Source organism: Carlito syrichta, unplaced genomic scaffold (assembly GCF_000164805.1).
Source record: "Carlito syrichta isolate Samal-C Ts95f unplaced genomic scaffold, Tarsius_syrichta-2.0.1 Scaffold147141, whole genome shotgun sequence".
NCBI classification, from domain to species: Eukaryota; Metazoa; Chordata; class Mammalia; order Primates; family Tarsiidae; genus Carlito; species Carlito syrichta.
The window spans coordinates 288,182-305,519 of NW_007091237.1; the positions used below are offsets into that span (position 1 = coordinate 288,182).

The 17,338-nt window shown below is 33.3% G+C and overlaps 1 protein-coding gene across 1 annotated transcript in view; it reads right to left on the bottom strand.

Annotated features, from left to right (window-relative positions):
* The window catches only part of PCDH15 (protocadherin related 15), a gene marked incomplete at its 3' end in the record, with an annotated part of 280,202 nt that overhangs the window by 241,599 nt on the left and 21,265 nt on the right, over window positions 1-17,338 (bottom strand). Inside the window, exons 4-6 of the mRNA XM_008050461.2 lie at window positions 14,779-14,799; window positions 9,908-10,042; window positions 7,773-7,922 (exon numbers count right to left, since the gene is read on the bottom strand). Coding sequence (XP_008048652.2) covers window positions 7,773-7,922; window positions 9,908-10,042; window positions 14,779-14,799 — 306 coding nt within the window. The remainder of the gene's footprint in view (window positions 1-7,772; window positions 7,923-9,907; window positions 10,043-14,778; window positions 14,800-17,338) is intronic.

Genomic DNA, 17,338 nt, shown 5'->3' on the forward strand with positions numbered 1-17,338 from the left:
GAATCCAACAGGAGTTGATGCATCCTGTGGAAATATGCAAGCGTATCCTCTCCCACTGGTTAGTAATATATCAGGCCCTCTCCATTGGCCTGTGAGGAGATCCTTCCATTTTACCATAGGTTTAACATTTCCTTCTGGGTTCCAGTGTCTAGCCATAGCTGAATTGCCCAAAGCATCCAAATTTAAATGGTTTATAACAAATAAAGCATGATTTAAAACATGATGAGGAGAACTATACCTAAACTCCCTCTCTTGTAATTTATGTATTTGATTTTTAAAAGTTTGATGGGCTCTTTCAACTATGGCTTGACCCTGCAGGTTATAAGGAATTCCTGTAGAATGAAAAATATTAAATTGAGAACAAAACTGTCGAAAATATTTTGATGTATATGCAGGACCATTGTCAGTCTTAAGTTGTTTTGGCATACCTGATTGTGAGAAACAAAAAAATAAATGTTGCACTGTTGGGAGCCAGCCTTGGAGGCCCACCTGATTGACAGGGTCCGGGTGGGCTGAATATCTCAGGCCGCAGGGTGAGCCCAGCAAGCTGAGGCCCTTCTGTCTTCCACCTTTGCTGTTTGATACCACCGAAGAATTCTGTGCAGTCGTGGAAGAAGAAAAGGCATGTTTATGTGAAGTACTCACAGCTAACCTGGAAATGTCATGGTTTATTTTTCCATTTCCCACTGTGGTGTTTGGCCTTTTCTAACATATGCAAGGGTTAAACTCTGAAGCACATCAAGAATGCTTTCTTTCACTTGCTTATAAGTTACTAGATATTGCTTAAGTGATAAATGATATGTGTATCCACTCCTTATTTGATTTAGAATTATGTAGTTTAGTGTTTAGACATAAGGATTTTTAGAAGCACAAGTTTATAGTAAGTCCATTATGTATTCATTATAAATTCTAACACTTATCTAGGAGTTATGTAGGTGATTTATAACACTGGCTTCACTGACTTAGGATAAAGATTATTTTTAAGGTTTTTACTTAATTCAATAGTTAAAACTCTGAGTTAACATTTATAAAGTGGGTTTTCACTGAACTCATAATATACTAATCAGACACTTTTATGATAAATTAGTTAAAGACAGAAAGCAACCTTGGGGGCCTGGGAAACATTACTAAAAGCTTCTTTTGAGTTCTCTTTAGAAACAAGCACTGCAGGATAAGAGAAAAGTAACAAGGACATCTGGACAAGGGAGGCGATCACAAAACTCTGAAGGACATAAAAGCCTAAGACGGGAAAACTCCTGACACATGAAGAAATGAACGCTGATAAACTTTCTTGAGAAATTTCAAGGACTGTAATTCGGAACATTGAACTGAAAGTATCATTGTTGGCTTTATGAATAAGACTCGTTGTCTGAATGTTTATGGGAATCTTGGTTTGTTTGCTGCTAAGAACACTAGATGGTAACTTTTAGAAGATATGTACGTGAAGGAATTTTCTTTGTCTTGCCCCTTTACAAATGGTATAAAAGCTCTGTGTTAACTAACGTTAAATTGTCATCTGTTCAGGAAGCAGGTGTCCAAGTATATTATCTTCGTCCTTCGCCTATCCATCTCTCCTTCAGGAAATTTCATGACCCTTGCGGGGCGGGACCCCCACAGTGGGCACCTATAGTTCCAACTACTTGGGAGGCTGAGGTGGAAGGATCACTTAAATCCAGCATATTGAGGCTGCAGTGGCCATGAGCATGCCACTGTACTTCAGCCTGGGTGACAGAGTGAGACTCCAACTCAAAAAAAAAAAAAAAAAAAGAAGTAAAGAAAAGAAAGAAAAAAGTAAAACTATTTCTCTAAAATCAAATAATGCTATAAGGTGGGAAAAGGGGACATAACCAACTAGTCTGGTTCACAATTCTAGTCTCTTTAAATTAGATTCAACATCAGCTCTATCAATAATAAACACTGTGAATCTGGAACAATTATTTATCTTCATATTAACTCAATTGTTTCCATAAAGTTAGGCTATAAACTAGAAATATTTTCAAAGTAATTTTAGCTTTAATATTCAATGACATGATACAGCATAACTAACAAAAGTATATCAGGAATGTTTTCAAATTAAAATTTTTCCATTTAAGAACAGTAAGGTATAGCTTGCCTAAAGCTGTGAAGTTAGAGATCATTTGAGAAAGGTCTATATGAGACAACACATTGTGTGTGAATTCTTGAGCCAAGTAGCCACCTTTCTAGAATGAGAATTTTTCTAAATTGATTGAGGGTACATTAATTGAGGGAATTAAATTCAACTGACTTCCTACTATGTGTAAGTCATTATGTTGACCACTGGTGGTTAGATCATTAAGAGTTTTTGCCCTAAAGAAATTTACAGTTAAGTGGCATAGACAGATATCTCAAAGCTAACTTTAACTCAATGCACAAAAAAAAAATGTGTGGAAGATAAAGTTGGTATGGGAAAGCATGGCAGAAAGAACAGTTGATTTTGACTTTCGAAGAAAATAAGGGCTTTATTAAAGAAGTAACATTTGAACTATGCATTGAAGAATGAAAAAATAAAGGTATAAATAGGTCAAACCTGAGAAAAATGTTAGTAGGTTTAGAAAAGGAAGGCTGCTCTATGCTAACAAACCAATAACAAAACCCTATATATTTTCAAGGTCAATTATGTAGACAGACATAGTAGAAAATGAAATAAATATGTGTCAGAGTATTGCATAGATGTTCTTGACTGCACATGTGGAGTTTGGTCCCTTTTTTTGGTAAGTTTTTCAGGAGGACGAGGATCTGTTCTGAATAATCACTTGGAGTTTCAGAATAATTATTTGGAGTATGGTGGGAAATCTGTAGAAATAGCCAGATGACCATGATAGTCTACTGCAGTAGTGTAATTTATGACAGTGCATGGGCATGGAAAAAGAAATGATGGTGAGGATCCCAACTGGTACAGCCACTTTAGAAGACTGCTTGGCTGGGTGTGGTAGCTTAGAAATTTCTTGTAAAACTAAACGTATTCATTATATATGATTCAGCAATGCCACACCTCATTATTTACCAAAAGGAGTTGAAAACTTTTGTTCATGTTACAAAACAAGCTTGGGCTAGGTGGCTCAGCCTGTAATCCCGCGCTTTGGGAGGCCAAGGTGAATGAATTGTCTGAGCCCGCGGGTTCGAGACTTGCCTTGGTGAGACCTCATCTCTACAATAAATTAAAAAAAAATTGGCTGGGTGTGGTAGCGCACGCCTGTAGTTCCAGCTACTTGGAAGCCTGAGGCGGACAGATCACTGGAGCCCAGCAGGTCGAAGCTGCAGTGGCCGGGAGAGTGTCACTGTACTCCAGTCTGGGCGACAGAGCGAGACTCCAACTCAAAAAACAAAACAAAACAAAAAACGATACCCAGATTATTATAGCAGCTTAATTCATAACTTCCAAAACTTGGGAGCACCCAAAATGTTCTTTAATAGATGAACGGATAAACTGTGGTACATCCAGGTAATAGAATATAACTCAGCACTAAAAAGAGGTGTGCTATGAAACCATGAAAAGACATGAAGGAACCTTAAATACGTATTAATACATTAAAGAAGTCAATTTGACAAGCCCACATGCTATGCTATATGATTCCAAATATATGACATTCTGAAAAAAAGCAAAACTATGGAGACAGGAAAAATATAAGTTATTTTCAGGAGATAGCGGGACTGGGTCAATAGGCAGAATATGAGAATTTTAGGGCACTGAAACTACTCTGGATGATACTATAATTGTGGATACATGACATCATTCATTAGTAGAAAACCATAGAATGAGTGACAGCAACAGTACGTCTTAAGGTATACTGTAGACTTTAGATGATTATGATGTGTCAATGTAGGTTCATCAATTATAACAAATGTATCACTCTGGTGGGGGATGTTAATAATGGGGGCAGGCTATTCATGTATGGGTGCATAGGACATGGGAAATTACTGTATCTTCCTCTCTGTGTTGCTATGTACCTAAAACTGCTTTAAACAGAAAAGTCTTTAACAATAAAGAAAGAGAAAATGATGACCTGTGTACACATTTCAAAATAGAAATTGCACAAGCTGAACAATTATGTGAATGTATGTAGTTAAAGAAAAGAAAAGCAAACGTGGCTCCAAGGTTGACTGTTGCCTTAATAACCTAATAATTAATGGTGTGCTTCACAATAGAGTGGCCTCCAAAGAGGACTGCATGCATGCTTTTGAATCTATGTGTTTATGTATTAGAAGAATGATAATCGATTGGATAATTTATCTTGAGATATGTCCTAATTTACATGCTTGACAACAATCCACGTTGTCATATCCAGTAGACACCTATAATGTAAGCTTGATGCTTGGGACAGAGGTCACTAGAGAGCATTTATCTTTGGGAGACACGAGTATATACAAAGGTGATAATTAAAAACTTGAGTACAAAATTTTCTTATCATGAGGTAGCTATCTTTGCTGAAAAAAAGTGAATGTGTTTCTCATAAAGATCTAACCAGGTCTTGCCAAAAGTTCTCATTTACAAATTGGTCTTTATATATGTTTCTTATGTGTGATTATTGCAAAAAAAGACTCAGTGATCCTCATGTACATGGGTCAGGAAACACACAGGAGTACCGACTTCAAGCAGTCTCTTCATCCTCCATAACTGGAACTGAAGTGTAATTACATTGTTAGTACATCTTACATTTAGGGGAAATTTACTGCTATGAGACATTTTAATTTTTTTTTTCATTTAATGTAGGCTATTTTGTGAGTCATCAGTGAAATCTTATAGTTGACTCTAGTAGATTTTGTACTCAATTATGTACTAACATCAGACCAAAAGGGTCTCATGGCTACATTGCAAATGACGATACGTAAAGCCTATTACCCAAGCAAGGCTCTCTTTTCTTGATGGTGCTCATTGTCACTTTTGTTTCTAACGCTTTTACTCATTTTGACAGGAGGTTACTAACCAAAAAGTAAACTAATTGATCGTCTGTCAGGTCAATGGGCAAAGTCAGAGCTGCTGAACTGGAGCTTAGGAATCTATGTTGTGATCCTTAAAAAACATTTGCAGTTCACAGTTTGTTATTTTTCTTTGTTTTAAATTTATTCTTTCAATGAGAAATACGTTTTTGTTTATTTCTAACCTTTTGGAAAGTGTTTTATAGCCACACCATTATTTTGCCACATACCAGGAATAACATTCAAAATGTTAATTATAAAACTTAATTTCTAGGTTTCTAAATAATTTAAAATATTTCAGGCATGTAGACACAAATAACAACCTATCTTTACATTTTACATAGTTCAGGGAAATATATAAACTGTGAGGCTTTAATGGAAAGGCAAAATCTATTTTATAAAAAGAGAAATAAGCAAAATTAACTTTTGTAGCCTTCAAATTCAAAAAAAATAATCTTTTGATCCCTTAAGACAAATATTTTTGTGACACAGTTCCACCACATAATTGCTATCATTTTCTTAGTTACACTTTCTGGTTTCCTGCTGGCTGTTTTTTGTGTAAGCTCATTTTTATTCTCCAATTATGTCACTGTAGAGATGAAATCAGGCCTAATTAAATAAGAACATGACAATAATTGTCATTTTATTATCTGTGTGAACTATAAATTTTCTACCCATGAAAGGGTTCCTCAGTAAAGGAAATTGTAGCTCTTGTGACCCATCAATTGACTAGAAATAAAAGCTAGTGTATTTATAACTTCTCATTCATTTATATCTCCATTCACTCATATCTTCTTGTCTGTAGGTCTTTTCTTTTATTCTCAAATAGGCATTTATTAAGCAGCTACTATATTAAGTGTCTACTACATGCCAAGCACTGTAGATACAACTGCTCTAGGTACAGAAATAAACTAATTACAATTTTGCCCTGAAAACTAATGTGTAACAAATAAATGTCATTTGCTATGACGTGTGACATACCAATATATGAACAAAATTTACTGTGGCAATTTGACATATTTTTCCCTTGTTACCATACATACACAGCAGAGGATATTTACACATGGAATAACATTCAGGTGAATTCTCAATAGTCAATATTATTATGTCACCCCTTTATGTATAACTGAAGAAAGCAAATCTTAATCTATGAATAAAAATAAGAATTACATTGAATGGCTAATTTATAACCAAATAATACAGTATTGCTAATAATGCATTCTTTGAATAAATATTTACTGCAAGGCTAAGATATCTGGCATGTGTTGGCATTGAGTGACAAACAAGACAGTTACTGAACCTCTGGAGTTTTCCATTTGGAGTGAGGGAAAGAATAAAAACTCATTTCAGATGATTATGAAGACTGTGACCTTGATGAGAGAGGATAAAATGTAAAGAAAGAATGTCTGTACATGTGCGCATTGAGGTAATGTTGACACCAAGATGCTGGGAAAGTTTACTCACTGTATTGTCTTGTATCATAGTGTCTTGGTTACAAGTTACCATGTTACTGGTTAGTTGCAAGTACAGTAACTACTAAGGAAGCATTCTACAAACTACCTAATGAAGACTGCAAAGATAGACCTCCATAGAAGGAAAATAGTCTAAAAGGTTAAAGGGACAGTAGTCAAACCCTAATAGAAGGGAAAGAGTTCAGGGTAGAGGAAATAATTGCAGAAAATGAGAAAGAACAAGACATATTCAGGTAATTGTAGTACAGTAGTTCTGTAGTACAGTAGTACTGAAGAATACGTATAAGTGTAGCATAAGTGTAGGCCAAAGACAAAACTGGAGAGAAAAATAAGAAACAAGGAAGATAGTATGAAGTATTAAGCACTACTAAGGATCTACCCAATGGAAAATAAATTATCATATAAAAAAAGATATCAGTACTTGTATGTTCATTGCAGCACTATTTTTAAAAATATTCAAGCCGGGCTTGGTGGCTCAGCCTGTAATCCCACGCCTTTGGGAGGCTGAGGTGAGTGGATTGCCTGAGCCCGCAGGTTCGAGACCCGCTGGGCAGGCAAGACCTCATCTCTACAATAAATCAAAAAAATTAGCAGGGCGTGGTAGCGTGCGCCTGTAGTTCCAGCTGCTTGGAAGGCTGAGGTGGAAGGATCGCCGAAGTGGAAGGAGCGCCAGAGCCCAGCAGGTCGAGGCTGCGGTGGCCGGGAGCGGCCACTGTACTCCAGTCTGGGCAACAGTGAGACTCCAACTCAAAAAAAAAAAAAAAAAAAAAACATTCCGAACTATTTATCTAATAAAAAATTAAGCATACGTAATTGTTTAATATTATTTATTAGATTTATTGTTTGTCATTTACTGTGGTATATAATTTGGAGTCATTCAAATACTCTAAATGTAAATAGAATCTAGTCTCCCTGGCCTAAATGTACTTTAAAATAATTAGATCTGACTCTCAGGTTTAGAAGAAAATCCAGATCAGTGGTCTTTACATGGCTGGTTTTCAAAGATACCATTTACCATCTAATATAAAGTTTTTTCTGGGGTAATTATTTCATTTTATCCAGGTAATCAATATTTAATAGGATAACTCACCAATTTAATAAATTAACTAGTTAAATATATTCAGTACAATGAGTTTTTAAAAAGCAAGAATAGCTAAGTTTACATCTAATAACTAATTAAGTCTCCTTTAGAGTCCATAAACATATACTTTTATTTGGAAAGTGAATACAAATTAAAACTGTAAGTTAATTATGCCATAAACTATGTTTGAAACTCGTTTTCATTTCTTAAGAAATCACACATTGTGTTTGTCCTTGGAAATAAATGCTTTGCCTATATCCATATATTATACAAATAGTTACCTGTATGACACTGTCCCCAGGCCTCATGTCGGTATAAACATAGACATCATATGATATTTCGGGAAAGGTCGGAGTGTTGTCATTTGCATCCATCACTCGAATATTGATGATAACTGGCTCACTTTCTTGTACACCATCAAATGCTGTTATCTTTGGGGGTAGGAGAATACACTTAATGGAGAAGTCATGTAAATATAAGCAGTACATAATTCACTCTTAGAGTTTGATATGTTTCTTACATGTAATTTGTAATTTTATAAGTGTTATAAAATGTTTTGTAGATAAAAAGAAGTCATAAAAATAGTACTACATTTGTAGAAATTGTTATACTAAGAAGTTAGTGTTGAAGATTTTGTTTTACTTTTAGTATGTTCAATGCAAAGCACATTTAAAATAAGCAGATATGCAAAATGTCTTATGAGTTTAAAATGGGCCAAAAATTTTACTGATTCTTAAGTATTGTCTGAAATTTAATTTTTAAAAAAGTAATTGGAAAATATTCACTTTTATATATTTATATACAAAACTTGCTTTTGTAGTCAGCATGCTAATGTTAGTCAAGAAAGTAGATGCCCTAGATATATAATATCTCATTCTAGTCCTTCACAAAATGGCAATTTTTAAAGACTCATTGGAATTTGTTAAAGATGATATCTCAATTACATTTTCAATATATTTTTGGTTGTTATATTTCCTTTACTGTGGTAGTCTGGAATAAAAATTATGATATCTCTGAGGTATGCTTGTACATCCTATACATAATATGAGGATTTGTCTTGTTCTCTAAATAAATAAAAGTATTTATTAATAATGCAAAAATACTGCTAGATTAGGTAATATAAATAAGTCAGAAAATTATGTGAAATGAAAATAAAACAAAGCAACATAATATAAAGTTTGGTGCCTTTTAAAATAGGTATTCAGCCGGGCTCGGTGGCTCAGCCTGTAATCCTGCGCTTTGGGAGTCTGAGGTGAGTGGATTGCCTGAGCCCGTGGGTTTGAGACCCGCCTGGGCAACTTGTGGAGCCCTCATCTCTACAATAAATCAAAAACATTAGCCGAGTGTGGTAGCGCACGCCTGTAGTTCCAGCTACTTTGAAGGCTGAGGCGGAAGGATCACTGGAACCCAGCAGGTGGAGGCTGCAGTGGCTGGGAGCGGCCACTGCACTCCAGTCTTGGTGACAGAGTGAGACTCCAACTCAAAAAACAAAACAAAACAAAACAAAAAAATAAATAAAATAAGTATTTTACATTATCAACATTTTAAGAATGCCTAACAAACAAAAATCAGAGCTGCAACACCACCATCCTTGAAGGAATAACTTCTAAAATCTACTCTGTATCTAACTTTGAACGGTCACACATGCTTTTTTGTTGGTCTTTTATTGTGTAGGCTTCTACCAAAGAACTCCTATATATGTCCCATAGCATGTGCATTCTCTCTCTCTCTCATATATGTATATATGTATATATATATATATGTATACATATAATACATACATATTTTCTTACCTTATTATAAATATTTATAATCACAATTTGAATAGCCTTCATTTTTTTTCCCTTGGTTAGCCTATTCCAAATTTCTCCACTTCAGTACTATTACATTTTGAGACAGACAATTCTCTGTTGTAGGAGACTATACAGTGTATTGTAAGGTGTTTGACAGCATACTATATGACTACCCACCAGATGCCCGTAACCACCATTCACAATTGTGACAACCAAAAATGTCTCCAATCACTGCCAATTGTTCTCTGGAGGGAAACATTGTATCCACTTGACAACTACTGTCTCAGTCTATGACAAAATTAAAAATGCATTCACAAAAACAAAAACGTTTAGGAAATAATTATTTGTTTATATCTCAGTTTAGGTTAATTACGAGTACACGATACAGACTGAAATTGCCATTTTCTTGTTTTTATCCTGAAATGTGTTTTTTTTCTTCTGTGGAGAAGAATGATAATAACTGTACAAACAAAAATAGGATAAATACATGTAAAGAATGTTGTGTTATTGATAATTTTTCTGGTGTTAACAATATTTAATCTTTCTCAAATAATTGACATTTTCACTTTTAACCAGACATGCCTTTCAATTAAATACATACATATATATGAAATCTTTTTTACCGAAAAGGTGTAAGTTTCCTGTTCTTCCCTGTCCACTGGTTGAAGTAAAGTGAGGTAGCGAGTGATACCAGTCTGTGTGACAGTGAAGACTGAGGTGTAATCGTTCAGAAAAAGGTGAAGCTCTGGGTCCTTTGTCTTTGGAAATAAGAAAAAAAAATCATTTAAAATGTTGAATAAATGTTCAGATATCAGTTTATTACCTGGAAGTTGATTATTGAAACTTATTATTAAAAACATACATAAATGCATTACAAATGTCTAAAGAAATAAAAATAAATGTATAAAGAAAAGAGAACTCTAACTAGATACTTACTCACAAATTAGCTAAACCATCAAAAAAATGGTGACCCTATTTTGTGGAATACAAAACACTAAAGTAAGTACTAGTATTATTAATGTGACAAAAAAGGGAAAAATAAGAGAAAAGAAGGGAAACCACTCAATTAAATCTATTTTTTTACTAATTTTTATATCAATATTTTCCAAAACTTCATTGGATTTGAGAAATAAGAAACAAAAGCAAGGAAAGAAAACTGAAGTTCAGAATTTTAGCAATAAGTTTTTAAATTACTTCATTTGTAGTAATAAGCAGCACATATGCATACTATTATCTTGTTCTCACTTATAATGCAAAGTAGAAATAAAATTGGTTATGTATTATTCATTACCTATAAATATCATGCTTGCTCTTCCTTATTTTAATGCTGTAACAATTCTCCAAGGGAAACATAATATTTATTTAAATTAAAATACTTCAGATGATTTGATTCAAAATATGCATACATTTAGTATATGTGTCTGATAGAGAAGTCTATATATATACTTAAAGAAGAAGAAATTTCAAAATTCAAGACTGAGAGATAATTTACTTAGCATTGGAAACCCTTCACAATGTATTGTTACCTAAAAGATAAGATATTATTTTCTGCAATTCAGCAAAGATCAGTGACATAAAGTGGGGAAACTTTCTTTGGTGTCTGCATAGTGGGAAGAAAGGCAAGTGGGGAAGATAAAAGAGAAATATTGAGAGTATGTGAACCATCAGGAACACTATGAGAAAAAGAACAAGGGAAAATACAGAGAAATAAGATTGTTATAGATTCTGGTACCTTTTAAAGTATTATGTGTGGCATGATGTGAAATATGATTTAACGTAATAAGATACTTCTAAGCCTGGTATCAATGACTGAGGGCAGGGCATAGAGTAGGGAGCTGTTAAAGGAATTTTGTTTTGAAAAAAATTAGAGTTCACATTTTAAAAAATTCAATGTAAAATGCACACTACTGTAAGAAAAGTTGACATGATGTGATTCACCAAGCATATACTTTAATTTTTAAAGTATATACATTTTAAAAATCTGCATATGTGTATATTTCAAATACTTTTGAAACAAATCATTTCACTTAAATCTGAAACAAGTTATAGAGTACTAGTATCTCAATCTGTGATCTTTATCCACAAACTACCACGTCCATTGATTTTGACTTATGGTCATATGCTATATTTTTCTAGGAACAATAAAAATAATACCATGAATAATAATTTCCATTGATCTATCATTTACTTTTATATTTATCGAGCATAAGTTTTAAGTTGTCATGGTGAAAGTTGTTCAATTTCATGGTCCTAATTTCAATAATTAATGCCTAGGTGCTTTCTTTCTTTCTTTCTTTTTTTTTTTTTGAGTTGGAGTCTCACTCTGTCACCCAGGCTGATGTGCAGTGGTATGCTCATGCTCATGACCACCTCAGCCTCCACCTGCTGGGCTCCAGCAATCCTTTTGCCTCAGTCTTCCAAGTAGCTGGAACTACAGGCATGTTCCACCACACCCAGCTAATCTTTTTATTTTATTGTAGAGATGAGGTTTCATCAAGTTGCCCAGGCTGGTCTCGAACCTGTGCGCTCAGGGAATCCTCTCACCTCGGAATTACAGGCGTGAGTCACCGCACCCAGCCCAATGCTTGCATTTTTTATTAACAGATAACAGCTAAAAGGCTTCACACTCTGATATTTTCAAATAGGCACTTCAGTTGCTTCCATTTCAGTGTCATAAGCCCATTTACTCAGGACATAGGTAGAAAGTGGGGTATTGTGATTAATCAAATACATTAGTTAATTTTAAAATATAAATTATTTTTTATAAAAGTCAACTAAAAATATTTTGAACCACATTTTTGAGAATTCTTGCTATTTTGTTACACTTTATAGCAAATTGTGATGAAACTCAATTACTTTAGAGATTATCAAAACTGAGAGTTAACATGCAGTTTAGTGAATGAAACACTAAATAAGTATGAATGTCTGCCATTTGTTTAGTGTTTATCCTTGATCTACTTAATCACTGGACTTTTAAATTCATGCATTTTTTTTCTCTTGTCTAAATGTACTTTCAATGACACCTTTAGCTTACCTTATTTTAAGCATACCTTTGCCCTAGTAATACAAACTGAGCAAGTTTTGTTATATATCTTACTTACCAAATATTTTCATATTTTTTGTTCGAATCCTTTATTAATTTCTACTTCCTTCATAGGTTAATTCCATTCAACTGTACCCTCTGTGATTTCATTTGTTAGGTATATTCATTACTGTATTCACCACATGTTCTTAAACATTTTTATACATTAGATATTATGATAATAAAGGACTGCAATGAGTATTAAATTGTGAACCGGGTTGTGTACATGTGAATGCAAGATAATATGGTTGTGTCACATAGAGCACCATTTCATTTCACCAATTTTATGAAAGTCTCAAGATTTTCTTTGTCAAATATTTCACATTGGAAGATCACATACACATCAGGACCCCATAGATAAACTTTTTCTTATAGGATAAGAAATGACATTAAAGATCTTTCCATAATTCAACTGTCCCAACTTCTTCAATCTTTTAATAATAACTACCTAGAGATGATAATATAAAACAAAAAGCTAGCACTATTCATGGGATTTTGTAGCTTATTCTAACCCCATTGGCATAGGTAATCCTTGATTAAAACATAACTCTTTGACATTTATGTGTATTTATAATGATAACCTTTTTTTTTTTTGAGTTGGGGTCTCACTCTGTCACCCAGACTTGAGTGCAGTGGCCGCTCTCGGCCACCGCAGCCTCGACCTGCTGGGCTCCGGCGATCCTTCCGCCTCAGCCTTCCCAGTAACCGGAATTACAGGCATGCACTACCACGCCCAGCTGATTTTTTGATTTATTGTAGAGATGAGGTCTCGCTGCCCAGGCGGGTCTCGAACCCTCGGGCTCAGGCAATCCACTCACCTCAGCCTCCCAAAGGCGCGGGATTACAGGCTGAGCCACCGAGCCCGGCTAATGATAACCTTTTTATCAATATGTAGCATATATAGATGCTATTTGTGAATATCTTAGTACTTTTTTAAGTATAAAAAATCAAGACAGATTTGGAAATGTTCAACAAATTATCATCAAAGTTTAATATTTTAGATTCATTTTAAAAGATAATACTAGTTTCAGATATAGTACAATTAACCCAACAATTATACCATATCATTTTATAAATTTTATAACTTGTATTATGAACATAAAATGTTAATGAATACATATCAATGCCAACAAATCTATTATTTTGACTGACATTATTTACAGTTAAGCATTTTGCTGGTTTTGATAGTCCTAGTCCTGGTTATATCAAACTGTTGGTAAGGAACAATGTGTATGTGAAGTCAAATATACTTTTCCTATCAGTCAATTCCTTTATAAAATTACATTTTTTTTTATCAAGCTGCATCCTGATTTACAGTTTGGATTTCACAAGTATATTTAAATTTTACAATTCCTACAGTTAAGAGTCAAGTTCAGTTAACATTTGGTTATTTGTAATACCGCTAATTATGTAAGATTATGCTTATAAACTTCATGTACTAGGATGCAAATGGACAAAAATGGCATAATATTCCAATAAGAATAGTAAATCTTATGTAGCTACTTTCTCTGTAAGTTTATTTAAAATGGATATTAGTGCTCTAAATCAATATATACACAGTTGGTTAATAAGTATTCTTTTGTCCTCTAACATAGGCAATATATGTTTTATCCTAAAATATGAATTCAGTATATACCAAAAGTATGATATATTACTTCACTGATGTGTATATTATTTTCTGCGAGTATAAAATAAACTCTGGAATACATTCATAGGAACAGAAAAAGGAAAAAGTAAATGCAAGATAAATACATATACAACTAGAAAGGTAAAGAAACATATAATGTAAAAGAAACACAAACATTGCATTATATATAACTATGATCAAATATGACAGTCTGTTGGATTTAAATACCAATTTGGAGTTTCTAGTGAGAATCAAAATTGATATCACACACACACAAAATTCTATGCATGCTCATACATATGTACAAACAATACAGAAAACTATATACTGTGCATACGTGTACATATATGTATGCATACTCATATGCATACATATAAATGACAAGGCATAACATAAAAATAGCAAAAATGTTATCTCATCTGCCAGTTTCAATTAGTTGTCAGTAACTGCCTGAAGTTCCTAGTTCAAAAGGTTTCATTCTCAATCTTACAATGTTTCAGAAAGAATGCCATGACAAATTACTTGTTTTTGTCATGGACCAAGAAAACATGAATAATTAAACAAACTTTTTCTTGGTTTACCAATTAAATTTAGATTCTAGAAAATATCATAGAACTATAACCAATAATATTATGTAAATATATATATAAATTTGTATAAATTAGTTATCTTTATAAATAATAATGAATCAATGCCTACTTGTTTAATGAAAAAGAAAAAGAACAAGAAAATGAACCACAGCAATTAACAAAAGAACAATCACAAAATTAACACCTAGTACCTACAGGAACTCCACCGGGTGGAACCTGTATGCAAATTAGACATGAAATAAATATTATAAATATAAATGATCACAACAAATGTATGAAGCAAAAACAAAACCAACCATTTCCAGTACCTTAAACTTATAGCTTTTTCCAAAGTATATCTATTTTTTATTGTGACATACCTATGATGTACCAACAATATTTATGAAGCATATACAGATATAACATCTTTAAGATGATATTGAATTAAATATCAAAGATACCTTCACTAGAAATAATAACACTTTATGCAGGGACATAAATTCCACTTGCATATAATTGTGAGTAACAGGATTTTTACAAGACAAATGGGAACGTTTTATTGATTATTTTTCCTTTTTTTGTAAGAATTTACTAATTGAATTTCAGCTTCTCTGTCATTAAAAACCTAGTTATTTTAGACATGCCTCTTAAAATCTTGTTCATTACCAACTCTACTTACATTATGAACTATTTAGAAACTTTGATGTGGTACTAATACTTTAGTAAAGCATACTGTATTAACATAAAAGAATCATATATATGAATATATACATGTACATTTATATATACACCCACACAAAAAGGAACACTGGTACAAATATTTTTGTTTACTTTTTTAAATTTTACTGTGACCTTTAGGATTCCTTCTTACTCAACAAATACACTGGGAATAACATCACAACTCACCAATCCCTGCCACTATTTCTTAAAGCTAAAACTTTGCCTCATCTTCCACTGAATTGAAGGGAAAAAACACAACTTAATTTTTAAACAAATGAATCCAAACTTGTTCCTCTCTTGGCATCTACCATTTGACCTAGCTATGGTCGAAGCAACTCTTGAGAGCCAATCCCCACAGTGACAACATCTCCTTTGTTCTTCAGACTTATTCTCTATTTTTATCTCTGTAAGGACTCTGTCTCTCTTTTGAAACAGTTTATCTCTATCCTGATTACTTTTACTAATTCTGACACTCAAAAGCAGTAAGATTTACCATATAAATAAAATTCTTGCCTGTAAACTAAAAGGCCTTGAAGTTTTGTTAATATAGGTCTTTAAATAATACCAGTAATGAATTAATTTTCTTCATAAAAAATAAAAAGTCGCTGAAAAAAGAAATAATTCAGAAAAACATAAATCAATCTTCTAACATACTAATGACTGTTTTATAGATTTATTTTGTGTGCTGGCAAATGGAAGAGTTCAGGTATAATGGATGAGTTACAAGAAGACTGGTTCCATGATGAAAAGTTTTGTAAGAATTAGAATTGTCCAACCATGGAATGAGCCATATTGCAAAATAATTAATTCAATATCATTAGAATTTTTGAAACATGTTAGATATTTTCATTCCTTCAATCATGCCTGGATTTATTAGTTCATTGAAGAATTACTAAAACCTTTTAAGTGCTGGAACTGCAATAGGTCTTCAATATACAAGTTAACAAGATATAGAACCTATCCTGAACAGTTTTAAACTAATTAAGGGAGAAAGACACATATTACAAATTTGAAGTAAGACATTAGATAAATGAACTGAGGAGGAGCATGCACCTCCATTTGGACAATGACTATTCTAGAAAAGATTCCTGATTGAGGAAATGCCTCCGCTGAATTTTAAACACTGAATACAAGTTATCTGTACCAATCTGCACTAGAAGATAAAAGATTTAAACACATGGAAAATGTATCAAGACAAGATAACCAGAGAAGATGTAGCTTGGCATATGCAAGAAACTACAAACAGTTGCTAAATGTTGTAGGTGAAGCAGGAAGTTTCAGAAATTGAGGCTACAGAGATGTTCAAGTACCAAAATACAGAAAGCAAGTAAACTTAAATTTTCTTTTGCAGAGAAATAAATGTCACAAAAGTATATTAACTAGAAGCTTGATATAGTCAGCTTTGAGCTTTTGAATAAATCATTCCAGTGGCTGAGTAAAAGAAGGATTTTAGTAAGAAATAAAGAGAGCAAGATCAGGAACAATTCTAATAAAAGGTTAACAGGATTGTGGTTTTAAGGACAGAGAGGAGAAAAGATATTCAGTAAATCATTAGGGAACAAAATAGTAAGAACTTGAAGACTCCTTAGTTGCAGAGAGTAAATAAAACAAAAATCAAGGAAGTCTTCTAGGTTTCTAACTTGAACAGCACAATAAAGTGTTACAACAATTTCTGGGGAAGTGGTTTTAAGACAGCATTTCACATACTGTAGAAAGTTGAAATATACTATCTCTAATATTCTAAAATCTTATTTAAATTATACACACACACACACACACACACACACATAAACTGTATATGTTATTTAGAAAAACTTTATCACTAGGGGAGTAGATACACTTGTTCACTTTCTGGACACTTAATGGCAATCACTCACCATGTATTATTTTAGAAGGTTGAGGCTGAGTAATAGACACATGACCAAATATGCATTATTTAATTACTGGACATCTTTACAGGATGTATTAATCATGCTACTTTCCATGTACATGACACCCTCATAAGGAAATTTTCTTCAAAGCCCATCCCCACCAGTCCCAACTGAAGAAGCAGATC